We start from the raw sequence: 20,759 nt of genomic DNA on the forward strand, positions 1-20,759 counted from the left end.
CCAGCAAGCTTACTCCATATGTGGAAGAGAGAGTTGGAGACTATCAGAGTGGCTTTAGAAGAAATAGGTCAACAACTGACCAGATATGCACATTGCGCATACTACTTGAAAAATGTTACGGACATCAAATTAACATACACCAGCTTTATATCGACTTTAAACAAGCCTATGATAGCATCTCAAGAGTGGCATTGAAGAATGTAATGGAAGAGGCTGGAATACCTAAGAAGCTCATTAACACTTACCGTGCGGCTGCCGTAATATTACGTCGCGGGCGGAAACGAAGAAAATGCGGCCGCCGTAATATTACGTCCCGCCGTATTCCACATTGTTTTAGTGTTTCAAACGCATTGTTACCATTCCCGCTACAACCTGTAGGTCCTGTAATGCTTGTAGTCCATCATATTAGCGCCACATCGCAGCACCTAGTGAGGTAATGCGATATATCCGTATATATTTCCGAACGAATTCACGTGTTTTTCACGCGTATGTTACGTGTTCTGTGGTGTACTGTCATTTGCTTACCATTGATTTTGGCGCTAGTATTTTGCTTTTAGCTTGTTTATCTTCTTTTTACTCACAATGGTGAGTGATGAGGATGCAAAACTTAGAAAAATGATTGAAGAAGTACTTGCTGAACCTACTGCTGATGATTTTTCGGATTTCGATAGTGACAGTGATTACGAAATGCCGGAAAATAACAATAGTCCAGATAAATCTAACATCTTACTAAATCGATGCAGAACAAGACAGTTCATGTTGCGATTTGTTCTGTTACATTCTGTTCTATTTCAGTCACAGATTTGTCGTCAGATGAAGGTGAGCCACCGCCTATGTTCCCCCCCACTCATCATCGAAAGAGGCCAAGATTGAGTGACATTTCACAGGATGACTGGACTATAGTGGATCAAACACCAAACATTTTGTTATTTACAGGGTCTCATGTTGTGCTAAATAATGTAGGACTCGGTCAGTCTAGTGAATATTTAGATTTTTCTCTCATTTTATAAATGACAGGGTTATTTCAATTATGAAGGAACAAACAAACCTGTATGCTAGACAGGAGCTGGCCACACTGAGAGCACAAAACAAATTAGGGCCCAATTCTAGATTCAAGCAGTGGAGAACGCTAACAATTGCTGAAACAAAGGCGTTTCTGGCTATTATCCTCCACATGTCAATTAGTGAGAAGCCAAGAATGGCCAGTCACTGGTGTAGTGATCCAGTGGTTAGCTGCAATTTTTGCACCAATATTATGCCAAGGGACAGATTTCTGAATATTTTGTCTATGTTCCACATAAATGACAATTCAAAGCAAAAAAAGAAAGGTGAAGTAGACTTTGATGTCCTTCATAAGGTCAAGCCTCTTCTGGATGATTTGGTAAGGAATTTCGAAGAAAGTTATCAGCCAGGTGAAGCGCTAACCATTGAATAAGGTATGTGTCCTTTCAGAGGGCATGTAGGTTTCAAAGTTTATATGGTTAATAAGCCAAACAAATATGGCATGAAGCTATACATTCTTGCAGAATCCAAAACTGGGTACATATACAACTTTGAAGTTTACCACGGAAGGGACGATAAGCTGGACAAAAGTGCTTCTGCAGTGATAAAGCGATTGCTCGTCTCACTCCAAGGTAAGGGCCACACTGTATATGTTGACAGATTTTACACCAGTGTTCAGCTAGCCGAAGAACTGGCTAGAGCCAACACTGGTCTTGTAGGGACTGTAATGCCAAACAGAAAAGCATTGCCCAAGGCCCTCAAAGAGGGTAAACTCCAAAAGGGTGAACAAATATTTCGCCGCAAAAACGATGTGCTAGCATTGCGTTGGAAAGACAAGAGGGATGTGTGGATGATAAGTGCCAGGCACACATCCTCAGTGTTGCCTGTTGCTACAAGAGAAGGCAATGAGAAGTTGAAACCAGTGGCAGTGCTGGATTACAACGAACATAAAGCTGGTGTAGACCTTTTTGATCAGTGTCTTTCATATGTAGCACTTGATCACAAAACAGTGAAGTGGTGGAGAAAGCTTGCCTTCCACTGTATAATTATGGCAGTTTCCAATGGTTGTATTTTGCACAATTGCATCAATGAGAAGAAACTGAGCACTCCTAAGTTTATACAGGTGGTCTGCACTGCCTTAGTGTTACAGAGAGGAGAGAGAATTGAGGATTCTCATGGATCTGCAACGATTGCTCGATTGTCGCAGAAACATTTTCCGATCCGTGTGGAAATGGCAGAAGGGAAGAAGAAAGCACAAAGACGTTGTGTAGTGTGTAGTGGAAAACAAAAGAACATTACTGGGAAAGCTGGGAGGAAAGATACTTCTTATGAGTACAGTGAGTATAATGTAGGTTTGTGTGTCACCCCGTGCTTCAAGCTTTACCACACTGTGGTTCACTATGCAAAATAGCTTATGTGTATGTAGCTATGCTTTATGTGCAAATGGTATAACAAATGTCTTTTCAGTGTAAAATGATCACTTTCCAAAATTTATTTCTTCTTTAAATTGAATAAAGTAGTAAAAATAAATTTTTGACAAAAATTAATTTTTGCAAAATCGAGGAGAAATCCGCATCACTTCTTGGAAACAATATATGCCCCATACACATGACTGTTAACCCACGTAAAGTTGAAACCTTAAAGTTTTAAACCATACCTGTAGTTTTTATGTATCTCTAACTAAACGTCTTTTACAGCTATTTAAAGTCTGTTGAAAATAGAAAAAAATCAGCTAGCATACAGAGAGTGGTATGCAGTTAACGGCTTAGCATGGTAAGTGTTAAACTTCCTATGATTACCCTCAGCGAAACCAACTGTAAAGTAAAAATACAGGGCGAAATCTCCAGAGAAGTGGAAGTGAAGAAGGGACTTAGACAAGGTGACAATATCTCCTCTTTGCTATTCAACCTTTGCCTAGAAAGAGTCAAATCAGAGAGAGTTAAATAAAGGAGGAACCTTCTTAAATCGTTAACTGCAGTACCTATCCTATGCTGACGATGTGGCATTACTCGCACGAAACACTACTGTGCTAGGCGAAGCCTATCAACAACTGGAGAAAGGTGCAAGGGAACTTGGCCTGACAGTCAAAATCGAAAAGACCAAGTACAGGGCTATTACAAATGATTGAAGGGATTTCATAAATTCACTGTAGCTCCATTCATTGACACATGGTCACGACACACTACAGATACGTAGAAAAACTCATGAAGTTTTGTTCAGCTCAAGCCGCACTTCACGTTTCTGCCGCCAGAGCGCTCGAGAGCGCAGTGAGACAAAATGGCGACAGGAGCCGAGAAAGCGTATGTCGTGCTTGAAATGCACTCACATCAGTCAGTCATAACAGTGCAACGACACTTCAGGACGAAGTTCAACAAAGATCCACCAACTGCTAACTCCATTCGGCAATGGTATACTCAGTTTAAAGCTTCTGGATGCCTCTGTAAGGGGAAATCAACGGGTCGGCCTGCAGTTAGCGAAGAAACGGTTGAACGCATGCGGGCAAGTTTCACGCGTAGCCCGCGGAAGTCGACGAATAAAGCAAGCATGGAGCTAAACGTACCACAGCCGACGGTTTGGAAAATCTTACAGAAAAGGCTAAAGCAGAAGCCTTACCGCTTACAATTGCTACGAGCCCTGACACCAGATGACAAAGTCAAATGCTTTGAATTTTCGGCGCGGTTGCAACAGCTCATGGAAGAGGATGCATTCAGTGCGAAACTTGTTTTCAGTGATGAAGCAACATTTTTTCTTAATGGTGAAGTGAACAGACACAATGTGCAAATCTGGGCGGTAGAGAATCCTCACGCATTCGTGCAGCAAATTCGCAATTCACCAAAAGTTAACGTGTTTTGTGCAATCTCACGGTTTAAAGTTTACGGCCCCTTTTTCTTCTGCGAAAAAAACGTTACAGGACACGTGTATCTGGACATGCTGGAAAATTGGCTCATGCCACAACTGGAGACCGACAGCGCCGACTTCATCTTTCAACAGGATGGTGCTCCACCGCACTTCCATCATGATGTTCGGCATTTCTTAAACAGGAGATTGGAAAACCGATGGATCGGTCGTGGTGGAGATCATGATCAGCAATTCATGTCATGGCCTCCACGCTCTCCCGACTTAACCCCATGCGATTTCTTTCTGTGGGGTTATGTGAAAGATTCAGTGTTTAAACCTCCTCTACCAAGAAATGTGCCAGAACTGCGAGCTCGCATCAACGATGCTTTCGAACTCATTGATGGGGACATGCTGCGCCGAGTGTGGGAGGAACTTGATTATCGGCTTGATGTCTGCCGAATCACTAAAGGGGCACATATCGAACATTTGTGAATGCCTAAAAAAACTTTTTGAGTTTTTGTATGTGTGTGCAAAGCATTGTGAAAATATCTCAAATAATAAAGTTATTGTAGAGCTGTAAAATCGCTTCAATCATTTGTAATAACCCTGTATATGGCAATGACCAACCAACAAAACCTACCAAATCTCAGGATAGCCGACAGGGAGTTTGAAAGGGTGAAAGACTTCAAGTACCTTGGGTCGACTATCACTGAGACAAATGACATTGGCAGTGAGGTGAAAGCCAGAATAGCAGCAGGTAACAGAGGCTACTTTGCCACATTACCCACGCTTAGGAGTTCGCTTCTATCACATAAATCCAAAATCCTCATTTACAAAACAATTATAAGACCAGTTCATCTACATCTACTTCTACATCCATACTCCACAAGCCACCTGATGGTGTGTGGCGGAGGATACATGGAGTACCTCTATCGGTTCTCCCTTTTATTCCAGTCTCGTATTATTCGTGGAAAGAAGGATTGTCGGTATGCCTCTGTGTGGGCTCTAATCTCTCTGATTTTATCCTCATGGTCTCTTCGCGAGATATACATAGTAGGGAGCAATATACTGCTTGACTCCTCGGTGAAGGTATGTTCTCGAAACTTCAACAAAAGCCCGTACCGAGCTATTGAGCGTCTCTCCTGCAGAGTCTTCCACTGGAGTTTATCCATCATCTCCGTAACGCTTTCGCGATTACTAAATGATCCTGTAACGAAGTGGGCTGCTCTCCGTTGGATCTTCTCTATCTCTTCTATCAACCCTATCTGGTATGGATCCCACACTGCTGAGCAGTATTCAAGCAGTGGGCGAACAAGTGTACCGTAACCTACTTCCTTTGTTTTTGGATTGCATTTCCTTAGGATTCTTCCAATGAATCTCAGTCTGGCATCTGCTTCACCGACGATCAACTTTATATGATCATTCCATTTTAATATTGTAGCTACATGATAAGGGATCTTTCTTTCTATGTATTCGCAGCACATTACACTTGTCTACATTGAGATTCAATTGCCATTCACCATGCGTCAATTCGCTGCAGATCCTCCTGCATTTCAGTACAATTTTCCATTGTTACAACCTCTCGATACACCACAGCATCATCCGCAAAAAGCCTCAGTGAACTTCCGATGTCATCCACAAGGTCATTTATGTATATTGTGAATAGCAACAGTCCTACGACACTCCCCTGCGGCACACCTATAATCACTCTTACTTTGGAAGACTTCTCTCTATTGAGAATGACATGCTGCGTTCTGTTATCTAGGAACTCTTCAATCCAATCACACAATTGGTCTAATAGTCCATATGCTCTTACTTTGTTAATTAAACGATTGTGGGGAACTGTATTGAATGCCTTGCGGAATTCAAGGAACACGGCATCTACCTGGGAACCCGTGTCTATAGCCCTCCGAGTCTCGTGGACAAATAGCGCGAGCTGGGTTTCACACGATCATCTTTTTCGAAATCCATGCTGATTCCTACAGAGTAGATTTCTAGTCTCCATAAAAGTCATTATACTCAAACATAATACATGTTCCAAAATTCTACAACCGATCGACGTTAGAGATATAGGTCTATAGTTCTGCACATCTGTTCGACGTCCCTTCTTGAAAACGGGGATGACCTTTGCCAGTTGTTATGTATGGTGCCGAAACATGGACCATGACTGTAAATGAGGAAAGTATCATGAGCATATGGGAGAGAAAGGTGCTACATAAAATATATGGCCCAGTATATGAGCAAGAATGTTGGCGTATTCGTACGAGTGCAGAACCACACCTTTTTGAAGAATGTGACATTGTTACTACCATTAAAATAAGAAGACTGTGGTGGGCAGGGCACGTGATCAGAATGGAAGAAGACAGAGCATGTAAGAGGATTTTTGATAGCAAGGCTGGAGGCAGACGGCGGAGGGGACGGCCCAGAAAGAGATGGGTGGATGGAGTTGAAGACATGAAAAAGCTGGGTGTCAGAGGATGGAGACTGAAAGCCATGGATCAGATAGAATGGCAGGATATTGTGATGCAGGCCAAAGCCCTCCAAGGGCTGTAGAGCCAAGGAGTAGTAGTAAGGATAAACACAGTTTGCCATCGTAGGATGACTGTTAAAAATGTGGAGAGCACGTCTCCGCCGGCGAATTGTGTCCCAGCACGTCTCAGTCCACCAAGGCACTGGGACACAGCGTGGTAAAGATGAAGTGCGAGGAATGGAACATTCTGCAGCAGTAAGCCTCCAGTCGGCCTTAGAATGCTGCCAGTTGGGTTTATACGTAGGTGAGGTAGGAGTCAGCAACTAGAGAACTGTAGAAGATGAAGACAAAGAGAGAAGATAAAAATGACTATGCGTTAATCCCAATTGATGGAAGAGAAGACAGCTAAAACAGGGATGTGGAGAAAGATCTATAAAACATGCCAAAGAGAAACAGAGATCCTGAACTAAAAATTAATTGTCCTTCACCTTATGGCTACAACAGATAAAAAGTGAAATGCAGTCGGCAGCCTGCGAGTCATTCGCTAAAACGGCCGATATCTCTGACAGCAAACAGAAACTAGAATGTAAGTGGTTAAAGAAAAAGGGCATTCTGTCAGGGAATGGTGGACTGTCAAAGGTTGAGAAGTGGCGATGGCTAAAAAGAAAGTGCCCAATATGCAACCTAGGTAAAATGATCTCGTGGTGAGAGGACCGAGGCGAGGTCATCCAAGCTGCTGGGAAATGCTTAATAACCCGGAGCTTGTTCCCATGAAGGTAAGACCAAGGTGATGCCTAAGAGACACCACCTGCTGACAGACAGCAACACAGAGATCATTGGAGGGAATGTCAGAACTAGCGGGCTGAGGTGCCAATACTGCAGCCTTGGCAGCATTGTCAGAGGCCTTGTTTCCTTCAGACCGATGTGACGAAGCACCCACATAAACTTCACAGTGGTTCTGTCAAGACTGAGCAAGTGACAACTTTCCCAGACCCGTTGCACTAAGAGATGGACAGTGTACGGCACACACAGGCTTTGGAGAGCACCGAGAGTGTCTGAGCAGATGACACATCTGAGAAGCCAGTGTTGCCGGATGTACTGCATAGTCTCATACAGGGCGCAGAGCTCTGCTGTAAATACTGAGCAGTGTTCCAGAAGCAGTGCCAATGTCAGTGCCACTGATGAAGGCACACCTGACACCGCGGTGAGTCGAAGACCCATCAGTGTACACAAAGGTATATAGCTAAGTTCCGCGAGAAGGTTGTGAAACTGAAGGCTATAGAGCTTAGGAAGCAAATGAAGGCCAAGGTGAACACAGGCTGCTGCAAGAAGCCAAGGTGGTGAATGGTTCACATCCATTGGGAAAGTGTCAGGTAGCGTGAAGGTAAGCTGCTGGAGCAAGAGCCAAAAGCAAACTCCAGGAGGTAACAGAGAAGAGGGACGTTCCCCATACTGGCGATCAAAGGAGTCATTGAAGGAAGAGGCATAAGGTGGGTGGCCGTGCACGACAGACAAACGACATGCATATCTGCTGAGGAGAAAGTCACAGCAGTAGAACAGTAGTATTTCTGCATCTGCTGCATACAGACTCTTAACCGGGCTAGTGTAAAAGGTGCCAGTGGCCAAATGGATACCACGATGATGGATAGTACTAAGATGGCGTAAGAGGGACAGACATGTAGGTGCATAAACAACTGCAGGAGAGTCATGATGGGGAAAAGGGAGGAGGGAAAAAATGAAGGGGTGTCATCTTGGCAGCAGCCACAGGGCGCACAGATTGGAGGAGCCTGCTCCACGAGATCTACAGAGGTGTCGGCATTCTCCCTTGGTCGGCCTGTGGAGTCTAGGGCAGAAAAATAGCTGGCGGTGCACTCCGGCAACACAGAGGTCTGGCGGGAGAGGGTATCACACGGCAACACTGCTGAAGATTATCTCAAAGTCGGCGAAGGAGGAGCCCTTGATGTTTTGGAGTCTTTGCGGTTGCAGATGAAGATTCAGATTCAGATGTTTGTTGGCTGGAGCAATGTAGAAAGTCTTTGTGGGAATACTCTTTCTATCCTGTCCGAACTAACGGTTGTGTAGCAGGTGATTTCGCTGTGTAAGGTGAAAATATGGTGGCTTCTTGTACAGCTGGAGGAGGAGGAGGAGGAGGAGGAGACAGGGATGCTACAGCGATACTGGGTGATCTTACAACCCAGGTGCTGAATTTGATGTCGCAAGTCTGTGTGGCCATGTCCTTCATGGAGTGCAATGAAGAAAGAATCGTGCTGTAAGTGCTGGATGGTAAAACACAGGGTTTCCGGCTGCACAGGGTGAGCAACAAGGTAAGGTACTTTTTTTTTTCTCCCATATCTCCTAGATGGCCCGCTCATCAAGATACACGGGGCATCCTAGGGGTTAGGCTCCATGGTCGCCACTGCAATTGATACAGCAGGGAGGAGGAGGCAGGCAATTGCCCTCCTGAGCATCCCTACCACAGGTGACACATTTGGTCGGGTGTCAACAGGACATTGGAGTGTGGTTGTAATGATGGCACTGGTAACAGGGTTGTACCGTGATGACTTCATAGCCTGATTTGATGTTTGATGGAAGCACTACTCTACCAAACATGAGAAAAAGAGTGCATGTGGGCACTAAGTGTGCATCTACCGTCTTCATCACCCAATGGACGGCAGTGACACCCTCATCAAAGAGGTAATTTTTGATTTCTGCCTCAGTCAGACCACCATGCAGCCTAGTGTAAATAACACCACATGAAGAATTCAGCATTCAATGGGCCTCCACATGAACAGGATAGCTGTGGAGGAGCAAAGATGCAAGCAGCAATTGTGCTTGAGAATCACAACTAGTCTCCAAAAGCAAAGTGGCATTGCATAAACGAGAGAAGGATTTCACAGGGCCAACAACTGCATCAAAACCTTTCTGAATAATAAACAGATTAACTGTAGCAAAGGACTGAACATCTTCAGTATGTGAAACCACAAGGAACCGAGGTGCAGTTGGGAGGGTCTTTGAATCAGCCTTCAGGAGATCATAGGGAGGAAGAAGGAAAAGAGAAACCGCAATGCCAAAGTGGAGGAAGGATAGGAGAACAAGGACACAGAATGAAAAAACAGTGTAGTGGAGGGACTGTTCTGATGTCAGGCTATTGAAAATTAAGGACATTTTCCCAAAAAATTCCAGGTATGTTAGTCACAGGAGAGGAAAGAGAAGCACGGAAGGGAAAGTGCTGCAAAGGTTGTGACCCCATGGTGGTGGTGTTGTGGTCTTCAGTCCTGAGACTGGTTTGATGCAGCTCGCCATGCTACTCTATCCTGTGCAAGCTTCTTCATCTCCTAGTACCTACTGCAACCTACATCCTTCTGAATCTGCTTAGTGTATTCATCTCTTGGTCTCCCTCTACGATTTTTACCCTTCATGCTGCCCTCTAATACTAAATTGGTGATCCCTCGATGTCTCAGAACATGTCCTACCAACCGATCCCTTCTTCTAGTCAAGTTGTGCCACAAGCTCCTCTTCTCTCCAATACCTCCTCATTAGTTATGTGATCTACCCATCTAATCTTCAGCATTCTTCTGTAGCACCACATTTCGAAAGCTTCCATTCTCTTTACAATGAATTTTCTGCACCGAAGTATATGCCAATGTTGCAATATGCTTGGCAAAAGGCAGGTTATGACATTTACATACACAAATAATTATTTGAAAATGTAATTAATGTGGCATTTGATATTGGACTGCTTTAACGCGGAAGCGACTTTGAATGTAAAAACGTGGCTTTAGTGATGTTTGCGCATTGTTCTCTTCCAATTTGTTTCAATCACCTCATCAAAATCCGCCATCTGTACTATGAGGACTAATATAAGCACAATCAGCTGTGTTGGATGTGTGGGTTTTGCACTATTATAATTACTTTAACCACAGGGTTTTCGGCACAGGTGATTGAAAATGTACATGTCAAACATATCCCATTTACCTGTCGACATCTTAAGTGGTGTAGTTTGAAGTTACGCCACTGTGCCTGCTATTGTTTTCAGTTGTCTCAATTCAATTGTCAAAATTCAGAACACAAGTGTGGGCTGCTGTCCTGCAAGGAGGAGGCAGGGCTCGATTCCTGCACACCACCTCACCCCTCTGGCGGTCCTAATTCTAGTTAGTAACATAGAAGCACTGAGTAACTTAGAAGTAGATATCCTTAGTGTAGTGAAGCACCTTAAATCACTTAATAAATCCCAGTCTACCAATCAAGACAGAATACCAATTAGGTTTCTTGAGGATGCTGATACAACAGTTCCATACTTTGCAATCACACACAACCACTTACTTGATGAAAGATCATACCAATTACTGGAAAGTTGCACAGCTCCCACCAATATTTAATGAGAGGAAACAGTATTAATCCACTTAATTACAGATCCATACCAAAAACTTCAATTTGCAGCAGAATTTTGGAACATATACTATGTTCAGACAACATGAATTACCTTGGCGGCAGATTCAGAAAATACTGCTCTTGCGAAACACAACTAGCTCTTTACTCACACAAAATAATGGGTGCTATTGGCAGGGGGTCTCAAATTGATTCCATATTTTCATATGTCCATAAGTCTTTCAACAGTGTTTCTCACAAGAGACTTCTCATCAAATTGCATAGAGTATCACTTCAATTGCGTGACTTGATTTGTGATTTCCTGTCCAAAAATTCACAGTTCGCAGTCACTGACGTGAAACAGTAAAACCAAAGTGAAGCTCGCATCCCCAGAAGGATATGTTATGCCTACTGATGTGCCTAATCTATGTACATGATTTAGGAGACAATCTGAACAGCCATCTTAGATTGTTCACAGATGATACCATCATTTACCATTCAGTAAACTCATCAGAAGATCAAAACCAATGGTAACATGACTTAGGCATGAAATCTGTATGGTGAGAAAAGTGACAGTTGTTTCTGAATAAAGTAAAGCGTGAGGTCATCCACATAAGTGTGAAAACAAATCCTTTAAATTTCAGTTACGCAATAAATCATGCAAATTTAAAGGCTGTCAATTCAACCAAATACCTAGGAATTACCATTACAAACAAATTAAATTGGAATGCTATAGAGGATGATGTGGGGAAGACAAAACAGAGAGTACATTTTGTAGACAGAACACTTACAAGATGCAACAGGTCTACTAAAGAGACTTCCCACACTATGCTTGTATATCTTCTGCTGTGTGGCATGGGATGTTTACTGGACACGATTGATGGAGGATATTTATAAAGTCTAAAGCCAAAGAACGGCAGCTTGTTTTGTATATCATGAAATATGGGACATAGTGTCATGGATATAAGTGGGTTGGGGTGGCATTCATTAAAACAAAGGGGTTTTTCGTTGCAAAAAGATCTTTTCACAAAATTTTAATCACCAACTTCTCCTCTGAATGCAAAAATATTCTACTTTCACCCACTTACATACAAAGAAATGATCATTGTGTTACAGTAAGAGAGATCAAGAGCTCATGCAGGAAGATTTTAAACGTTCATTTTTCACCACGTGCTGTTAGAGAGTAGAACGGTACAGAAATAGTCTGAAGGTTATTCGAAGCCCCATCTGCAGGCACTTAAATGTGAATTGCAGAGCAGTCATTTTGAAGATTGTTTACACTTGTGGCCAGCTGCAGTTTTGTGATGCCCATAAATTGCGCTACAGCGAGAGGAAAACAAAACCTGTCAACATATTTTGACCAAGCCAAAATTCTTCCCTAATATGCAAACCAAGTTATTTTTGGATCTACTTCTATGCTAAGTACCCTCTTGGTTCTATTCATACCATTGTCATCTATGCATTGCACAGCTATGAATGTCCACAAAAGTTATCATCAAATTGGGTGAAAAAAGTAATGTTGAAAAAACACCTTAAATCTAAGAAGCATTCAGTTCACTGGCAGGCAAATGCTGCTGCTTCTCAAGAGAAACAAACATTTATAAAATAGATGTGAATTTTGCCAGAGAGTATACACATATTACTAAAAGTAGATGCTATGTTTTCAGGTCTCTACTGATAGCATAAATAATTTGAAAAAAGTAATACAAAAAGTACAGTTGAATTTTGCATAAGAATCTAAGTAAGACACTAAATATCTGAAAACATGAATAATGTGTTACACAATTTTGGCTCTAAGGGAGTATAGATGTTCTTAATGCATGAGGGTATTACAAAATGGTACTAAAGAGCCACAGTGGCCAAGAGACTGGACTCTTGTCTGGGTGGAGCAAGCTTCAAAAAACCATTTGGTCATCCAGATTTAGGTTTTCCTAAATTGAATAAAGTAAAAGCAGGATTAGTTTCTGCCATGATAATCTATTTCATATAGAAGTTGACAACTGACATCACTGACAGGATACTGAAACCTCATCATCCAACCTCACTTTTAGTTTATGCCTTTACACCGATGGAGTTGAACGTATTGCTGCATCTTGATAGTTATTTGCAACACCAAACTGTCATACACTGACCAAAATTGAAATACTGCAACTTGTACTAATCTCACCTTGAAGAATAATCACTAAAATTACTCATTCAATGAAAATGAAATAATCAATTGGATAATTTGGCAAATTTCATAACCATAAATAGATTCTCACACTACAAAAAATAGTAAATTTACCTTGCTGAAAGTCAGAGGCATCTGGATTGCTTCTGATTTATTTTCCCCATTCTTGCCAATGTCTGGTATTGCACCACTTGCTTTATTGAAGACCAGTGGACTGTCTTCCCCATCATCACCAATTTTTCGATCTATAAACCCAGTATATAATTGAATTGTTACACATCTAATAATAATAATTAAAATTCTTTTACAGAATCTGAAAGTTAGCACACATGCTGTCAGGAAAAAAATTACATACTATGTAGATTTTGTCGCTGTGCAAGCAAAAAAGTTTAAACAATAATGTTAAAATTTGTTAAACAGAAGTTTTCCTTCACATTCAACAGTACAACAGTTTTGAAACCATTACAAAACTCACCTCTGCTTTTATCCGCTCTGGATGTCTTCATGTTTGCAAATTTACATTTTACAGCCAAATCAGGAGGGGCAGTCTTGTAATTTGTGTTTTCAAAAATTATTGTCTGAACAGGAGGTGATGTTCCATCCAATACTGTTTTATCTGTGGCCTGTAAGATGTATTACAAACACAGTTACAATTTTATAATTCTAGTGCTAATGCTATTTACATTCCTCTATAATGCCCAATAAATAGATGGGAGTTTAAGCAGAAAAAATCCCCCCTTCCTTCTCTTTCTCTCTGACTAAATAGGTAAGATGAAAAGCAGTGAGAGAGGTTAAGGCAAACAAGAATAATCAAAAGAAATAATACCTATGAAACACAATTTCAGGTAGTACATTAATGCAAATATCGTACACTTTTAGTATACTACACATCAGGAAATGTGAACCTGAAAACAATAACTCACATTACTTTCATTTTAAAACACACTGATATTGAGAGGACAATAGTGCTCATGAAAAATAGTTTCTAACTGAGATTTTCTAATATTTATTTCCATGTGCTGCTGCCAACCTTTGACAGGCAAGTTTCCTGTTCTCTCTGTACCTATTCAAAGAACTGGTACTTAGTAACTAAGCTTTGCATAATTCATAAAATAAGCTTTTGTCACAGTTTAGTAGCAGATATAGGTTCCAACAGCTTTTAAGTAGAATAAAATTGCATATAATTCACATTAGAGAATTCTGCAACTAAAAATTTCATGAAAATAATTATGTATGACTCTTAGCCAACATGTGTAAACAACCATATTAGGCATTTCCCTTTCTGGTCTAGTGTTTATCACTGTTTACTTCCGACACTGAAGTGCCAACCTTGATTCCCTGTGACCACTTCGGATCTTTAACTGATGACAATGTCTTTAACAGCATTCACTTGGCCTCATGAGATCAAATAATGAGCTGGATAATATGGAAAAAATAAAGGAAAGGCAACAACACACCTACAGCAGGCTGATGCACTGCACATAGAAACATGCAACACATATAGAACTTAACTAGCTTTTGAGCTAGTATAATGCTGTTTCTGTTGAATGCTTCTAAGCACCAGATGCTTGTCAGCTACAGGTTAGTGGCTGACTTTCCTTTATTTTACATATTATCTATCCAGGAATTTTCATTGTTGTTATTCATATAAGAACTTGCTCAAATTAAATAAGCCCACAAAATCAAACTGGAAAGCTTCCAGCATGTTGGGAGCCACAAGTCCATTTCCCTACTTGCACCCAACTTACAAACATTTTATATGTGTCTGCTGGTAAGCTGAAATTGAAGAAATAACACAACGGAATAGAAGCGACAAAAATTTATTGCTCTTAGCCTTTATATGACATTGTAAAGTGGAAGGCAGCCCTATAGTACTAGTGGTCTTTTTTTTTTTTTTTTTTTTTTTTTTTTTAAGAATTTAGTAGCTATTTGAGTGTAATCCCTCAATGTTGACTGTAGGAAATGAATATTTCTGATCAGTTATATACCAGCATCAGACTCAAGGGCAAGTCACAACATTTGAATCACAGATTTACTTCAAACTTTGTATGCTTTTAGTACAACAAAATGTGCAACTAGTAACACATTTTACGAGTAGAATATGTACCAGTGCATTGCGATTCTATCCACAAGATAGCAGCAGTTAAGTGATTAGCTTTCAAACTCCATAATCTTTTGATTGCTGACTCAAGTCCTGCTTTTTTTGTTTCTTAAATATACATTTTTTCAACACTAGGTTATATTATTTCATATACATGACATCTGAAAAGCAATGCATTGAGAAAACACGTGTATCTGCATAAACTTTATTGAATTTCTGGGGTACTTTGCTGTTTACTAATTTTAATTACAACAGCAAATTTATAATATAATTATCACTAAGTAAATGACACAGCACACAAAGTTTTCCTCAAAATATATGGAGGTGACTCCCAATTCTTTGAGTACTGTGGATGATGAATGTCATCAAGATTCAATGATTAATGCAGTTGCAAAACGTTGATTAAAAGATGCATTCTTGTACTGTGGAAGCCTACAAGAGACGCAAATCATGACAGGCACACATGTTTTGTTATTTACTTGTTGATCATTATAAAGATAATATTTGTTGTAATAATTACAAATAGTAAACAGTCAAGTAATATCGACAATTCAATGAACATTCGTGGAAATACATAAGCAGAAACAGAAGAAGTAGAAGTGCAGGACCCAGTCCAGCGATAACAGAGTTTCAACGCTAACCACCTGCCTGCAGTCATCTAGAGTTCAGAGCTGCGATGCACTGGTAGATACTCTAAACATAAAACTTCTCTTGTGATTTTCTTGAAACTGTAGCAGTAGTACACCATACAATATACAAATAATGTTGCCCTAATAAACTGCTAAAGGTGTACAAAGTTTGAAGTAAATCTATGATCCGAACATTGTGGCCTCCCCTCGTCAGTTAATGGATTTGACATAGGCCCTCATCGCAAAACCTTACCTTGAAATTAAAATCAACCAGAGCACTATTCTTAAATACCTGTTTTCATTACTCTTCCTTCAAATTTCTGGTGAGGACTTTCAATTCTACTTCAATCTCGTGTCATCTGCCAAGCAATGTTAACAAAATAATATTGAATGTTGTGCATTGGGAATCTGTTTATTCCTCAAGTAAGACAAATGAAAAGTGAAGAAAACATTCTAAGAGCACATACTACTTATTAAAACTACAAAGAACACCTACCTAATGCAAACATCATGACAAGTGAGAGAAAACATTACAGCACAAATATAAATTGTGAACCATTTGCAGCACAGTAATCCCACCTTGCTTGTGGCTGAAGAAAGTAAGGTATCTTAGAAGTTGATGAACTTGTGCAGCCTACTGAATATGGATGCAAGATGAACAAACCAACAATAGTAGCCGAGATGAAACACAATAGTCAAATAATGCTATTAAAAAAGCTTATGTTTGTCAATGACCTAATTCTCAACACTTTAAAGACAGCAGTCCTCTGGGTGTCACACAAGGCATTGTGCTTTCATATTTTATGAATGATCCCCAACCCCACAACCACATACACATGCAAAGTCATTAATATAACAGAAATCGATACGAAACAGTTTTTTATATCTCTAATCCCATAAACAGAGGGCTGGTGTTCTTACTGAACCCATAATGAAACAAAGGTCACATACATGTCATTCTTTTAACATTTTTGAAAAATTTAACCCTCCAAACAAATGGCTTGCAAAAATTAAATCTCTGAGGATGTGTAGATAAACAAAGCCATCACACTATATTGGTAAATTTAATTCTTACACAATACCAATACAAGTGTTTACATCAACATTCATCCCTCATTCGCAACACACCGTGATAATCTTGATGCTTTGAGATTTTCTTCGAGTCCTGAATCTATCACAGGACTAAAAAACGAAATCCATCAATCAATTGAGCAACACAACATATTCTGTGGTATATTTAGTGCAATTGCAGAAAAAACCCTACTCCAGATAACAAAGCTCATCAGAGTTAGCTGATCTGCATATTAGGCCCTCTGTATCTGCCACCTCCCACCTAACTTTCCCATTATTAAGTAGAACATTCAAATAAAATTATACGTAAGAGTCTACTATGAAAGGTATTCCGCTCCCCAATTATTAAGAGACATATAATAACTAACTTCATTGGTGGTAGGGGAAACAGATAACTGAGGAAGGTAAATAAAAGAAATGAGATGTGGTTAAATGTTCATGCTGTTTATTATTATTGTTCCTGATTATGACTCATGTCTATTACGAATCAGAACTGTTTTCTTGTTTTACAGTTCACAAAATTAAATTTAATGCCCTTTTGTAGTTGCCTTTCATTATTAGATGCTTACCTGTGAACTTTAAACAAACACAATTTAATTCTGTAACACATCACAGAAAAAATTCAACAGTGATGACTAACTTACCTCTCTAGCTGATTTTGCCTGGACACTTTCACTATTTGGTGTACTACGATGGCTGCTGGTTCCAGATTGTGGCTGCTGATCACTTACTTCCACAGCACTGCATAAAAAAAGCAGATGATAAACTGAAACGACATAGTTGCAAGTAAGATCTTAAATAATTATAATTTCAGTAAACTCTAACAAACGTCAGGACCCCTTCTTTAAACACTCATTGATACAAGCCAACTTATTTGCCTCTTTATTTTGAAGTCAAAAGACATTACTACATGAAGAAATGTTTTCCTGACGCGGTTGGCAGTACACTGAGGAACAGTTTCAATGTACCTAGATATACCCTTATGAATGGCACAGCATTGACTTGGGGTTGAATGGCAGGAAATGTGCCAGGAATCAATTTGCATTGGGGGCATTACCACTACAAGACAGATTTGAGATTTTTTTATTTTGATTGTTTTATTGCAATGTTAAAAAACCATGAAAAATTGTGGTTAAGTTTAAAAAAGATTCACTAACTGCAGTGTTATGGTATCCTAGTTAAGACAAATGTAGTGGTTTCATTACTTTACACCAAATGCAACCTATTCATGACAGCCAAATGGGGTGGCAGATGTAGGATTAAAATAGAAGACTACTATCACTAATTTCTACCACAAAAATGAGGAGACTGTCTTTTCTAATGATATACACTAATGAAACATACAAATAACAAAATGAATTTACAGCTTTCTGATTAATTTCCTACATTATAGGACCCAGAAACCTGAAACTGGCTCTTGTTGATAAACGTATTACAAAGATTTATTCAAAAGAAATTCTTCAAAATGTAAGTTTTCCACCTTGTTAAATTATCAGATTCAATTCCACAAATAACGTAACTTCTTATGAATTTGATATTTTATTTTCATTTATTTAATTTTAGTATGAAAATAATATTTGGGTTTCATGTCCTGTTCAGGATGGGATGATGGAGCAGATGTTCTGGCAGGAAAGGAAATCTGAAGTGTGCGTTCACAAGAATCATCCTGGCATTTGTCTTAACTTGTGTAAAGAAACAGAAAATTAAATCTGGATGTCCAAATGGGGACTTGAACCATTGTCCACATGGGAGTTCAGTATCTACTTCACTACTCACCCCCCCCCCCCTCCAAAAAAAAGGGGGGATAATTAGAAATGTGCTAAGGGTGGAAGACAACTGAAAAATATTAGAGAGAGAGAGAGAGAGAGAGCGCAAAGGTATGCAGAAGTCATATTCCTAAAGTGAGAAAGAATCAATGTAGAATGGATAGAGAGCAGAGAATAGATACTAATGTTACAGAAGTTCACAATATCAAAATGAATTTATGGGTAGATGTTAATGAATAAGTTATTTCAATGTAATGTCTCAACCACATCACTAAATCATGAATGAAATTTTAATTGTTGCTATTCAGATATTGCTGAATCTGAATTTGCCTTTATACAGTATGTTCTTTTCCTTACCAGTGATCAACCTGACTCCCTAATACAACTGCTAACTGTTGTAAGTTTGGAACAGTTCCTGTAGCTGGTGAATTTGGTCGCAATGATGCATTAATTGGTTTTGTCCATGCATTCACCGGAGGTGGAGGTGCAGGACTGTTCACATCTGTAAAACGACAAAATTACAAATAAACTAATTTCTTCCTCATCACTTCCAGTACAAAAATTAATAATAAATGACATTAAGATATCTCGCTTCTGCACATGCTAACAATAATACCAAGTATGGTGTACAAACTATCAAATTAATGCATTCTACTCTATTTCCAAATCAACAAATTCATTTGCACACACCTTTTGTTGGGAAGAGACGGCTTTGCTTGCTTGTGTCTGGAGCTCCCACATGGGCACCTGAATTCTGTTGCTCAGCCATCTTCATCCTCTGTTTGACAAACCGAGGGGGAAGTTTGTTCTGTCGCTGACGTTCTGTAGGGAACTTGGCTGCCGGAGCTGTTGGTGCGGAAGAAGTAGTAGGCACCGCAGCTATGGTAGATGGTGGGCCAGAACCTGCACTTCCTTGGTTTTGCAACCCAACTGCTGTAGCCTGATGCTGTTGCTGCTGCTGCTGCTGCTGCTGCCTTTGCTGCTGGGCAGCTGGCTGCTGGGAGGGTTGTTGCTGCTGCTGCTGCTGCTGCTGCTGCTGCTGTGTTGGTGGTGTTGGTGATGGTTGCTGCTGCTGGGACTGGGGCTGCCGTTGTACTTGCTGTTGAGAAATTTCTTGTTGAAGGACAGTTTTGCCTGTTATTTGCTGTTGCTGCTGTGGAACAGACTGTGCTGTCATTCCTGAAGGTGACCCCTGGCGTTGTGGCTGGGTAACAAGATGCTGAGATTGTTGCTGAGCTGAAGGCTGCCCCTGCTGTGGTGTTGCTGGTGAGGAAGATGGTGATGGTGCTGTGGTTGCTGGAAGCCCTTGCGGTAGTGGAGTCTGTTGTGCCTGAGCCTGAGGTTGTGGCTGCAGCTGCTGTGGTGGAGGATGGCTCGATTGTTGCGTACTCCCGGGCTTAGATTTTCGTGGCTCCTTTTCCCGGGGAGGGCGACCAACCGGCTTCGTGTCCTCAGAATTTCCTTTCTGGCGCGCTTCCTTCACATTCTTCTTACTTCGCACTTCTTGAAAGCCGCTGTCTGCACCAAAAGCGAAATTCCCATCCTCGACTGTCACTTCAGGCTGGTCATCAACTATCACCACACCTACATAGCACAGGCAACACAAACAACACTCACACCCAATCAGATAACAAATCTGCACAGGAAAAACTACAGTAGCATTCACAAGGAAACAGAATGGATTGGAACAATGAGAGACTACCTGAAGTTACAGGTTTGCCCAATTATGACAAAGTAAGGTTCATTTCACAACTAAGCATTCACTAAGAGGAATAATTACAACAGTTATGAACTATCACTAGACATCACTGACGCACATCTCTACTATTAGCACATTTCCTAAACAATGTTTTAGGAACAGGCACAAAGTCAAACACAGATAATGAATGACAAAACATGGATAGTCTAAACGTACTTTTCAGAAAGACTGACATACGATAATTCCCCAACTGACAGATACACAATTTATTATACACTGCATGCATATTATCAATAAATTTTTGATTAGTTACAGGCAACAACAGAACATAATGTAAGAGACTACACAAAGGTAATGAAATAGGGAGGCATGTGAGCAGTAGTAATTTATTACCTTAAAGGCAACTTGAGTGTATCTGTTCATTTATCAAATGGGTAATGTGATCAATCTCAAAGTACCTGTACTTAAGAAACAGCTGACAGCAGAGGTATTTTCAAATTACTGCTACATTAAGAGCTTGAAGTGTTTTGTTGGCAACTTTACCAAAAGGACTATTTAACATTCAATGCTGTGCACACAACTGTACTATAAGTACTATTATTATTCTAAAAGCAAATTTAAATTGAAAAGTCATAAAAGTGTGCA

The 20,759-nt window shown here is 40.3% G+C and overlaps 1 protein-coding gene across 5 annotated transcripts in view; it reads right to left on the minus strand.

Moving 5' to 3' along the window:
* LOC126470603 (protein PRRC2C-like) overlaps window positions 1-20,759 on the minus strand; it is a 299,950-nt gene that overhangs the window by 56,821 nt on the left and 222,370 nt on the right. For all 5 annotated transcript variants that reach the window (XM_050098556.1, XM_050098559.1, XM_050098557.1 and 2 more), the window contains 5 exons: window positions 19,106-19,999; window positions 18,773-18,917; window positions 17,294-17,390; window positions 13,324-13,471; window positions 12,963-13,093 (listed from right to left, as the gene is read on the minus strand). In XM_050098556.1, coding sequence (XP_049954513.1) covers window positions 12,963-13,093; window positions 13,324-13,471; window positions 17,294-17,390; window positions 18,773-18,917; window positions 19,106-19,999 — 1,415 coding nt within the window. The remainder of the gene's footprint in view (window positions 1-12,962; window positions 13,094-13,323; window positions 13,472-17,293; window positions 17,391-18,772; window positions 18,918-19,105; window positions 20,000-20,759) is intronic.

The sequence above is a fragment of the Schistocerca serialis genome, chromosome 3 (genome assembly GCF_023864345.2).
Source record: "Schistocerca serialis cubense isolate TAMUIC-IGC-003099 chromosome 3, iqSchSeri2.2, whole genome shotgun sequence".
Taxonomy (NCBI): Eukaryota; Metazoa; Arthropoda; class Insecta; order Orthoptera; family Acrididae; genus Schistocerca; species Schistocerca serialis.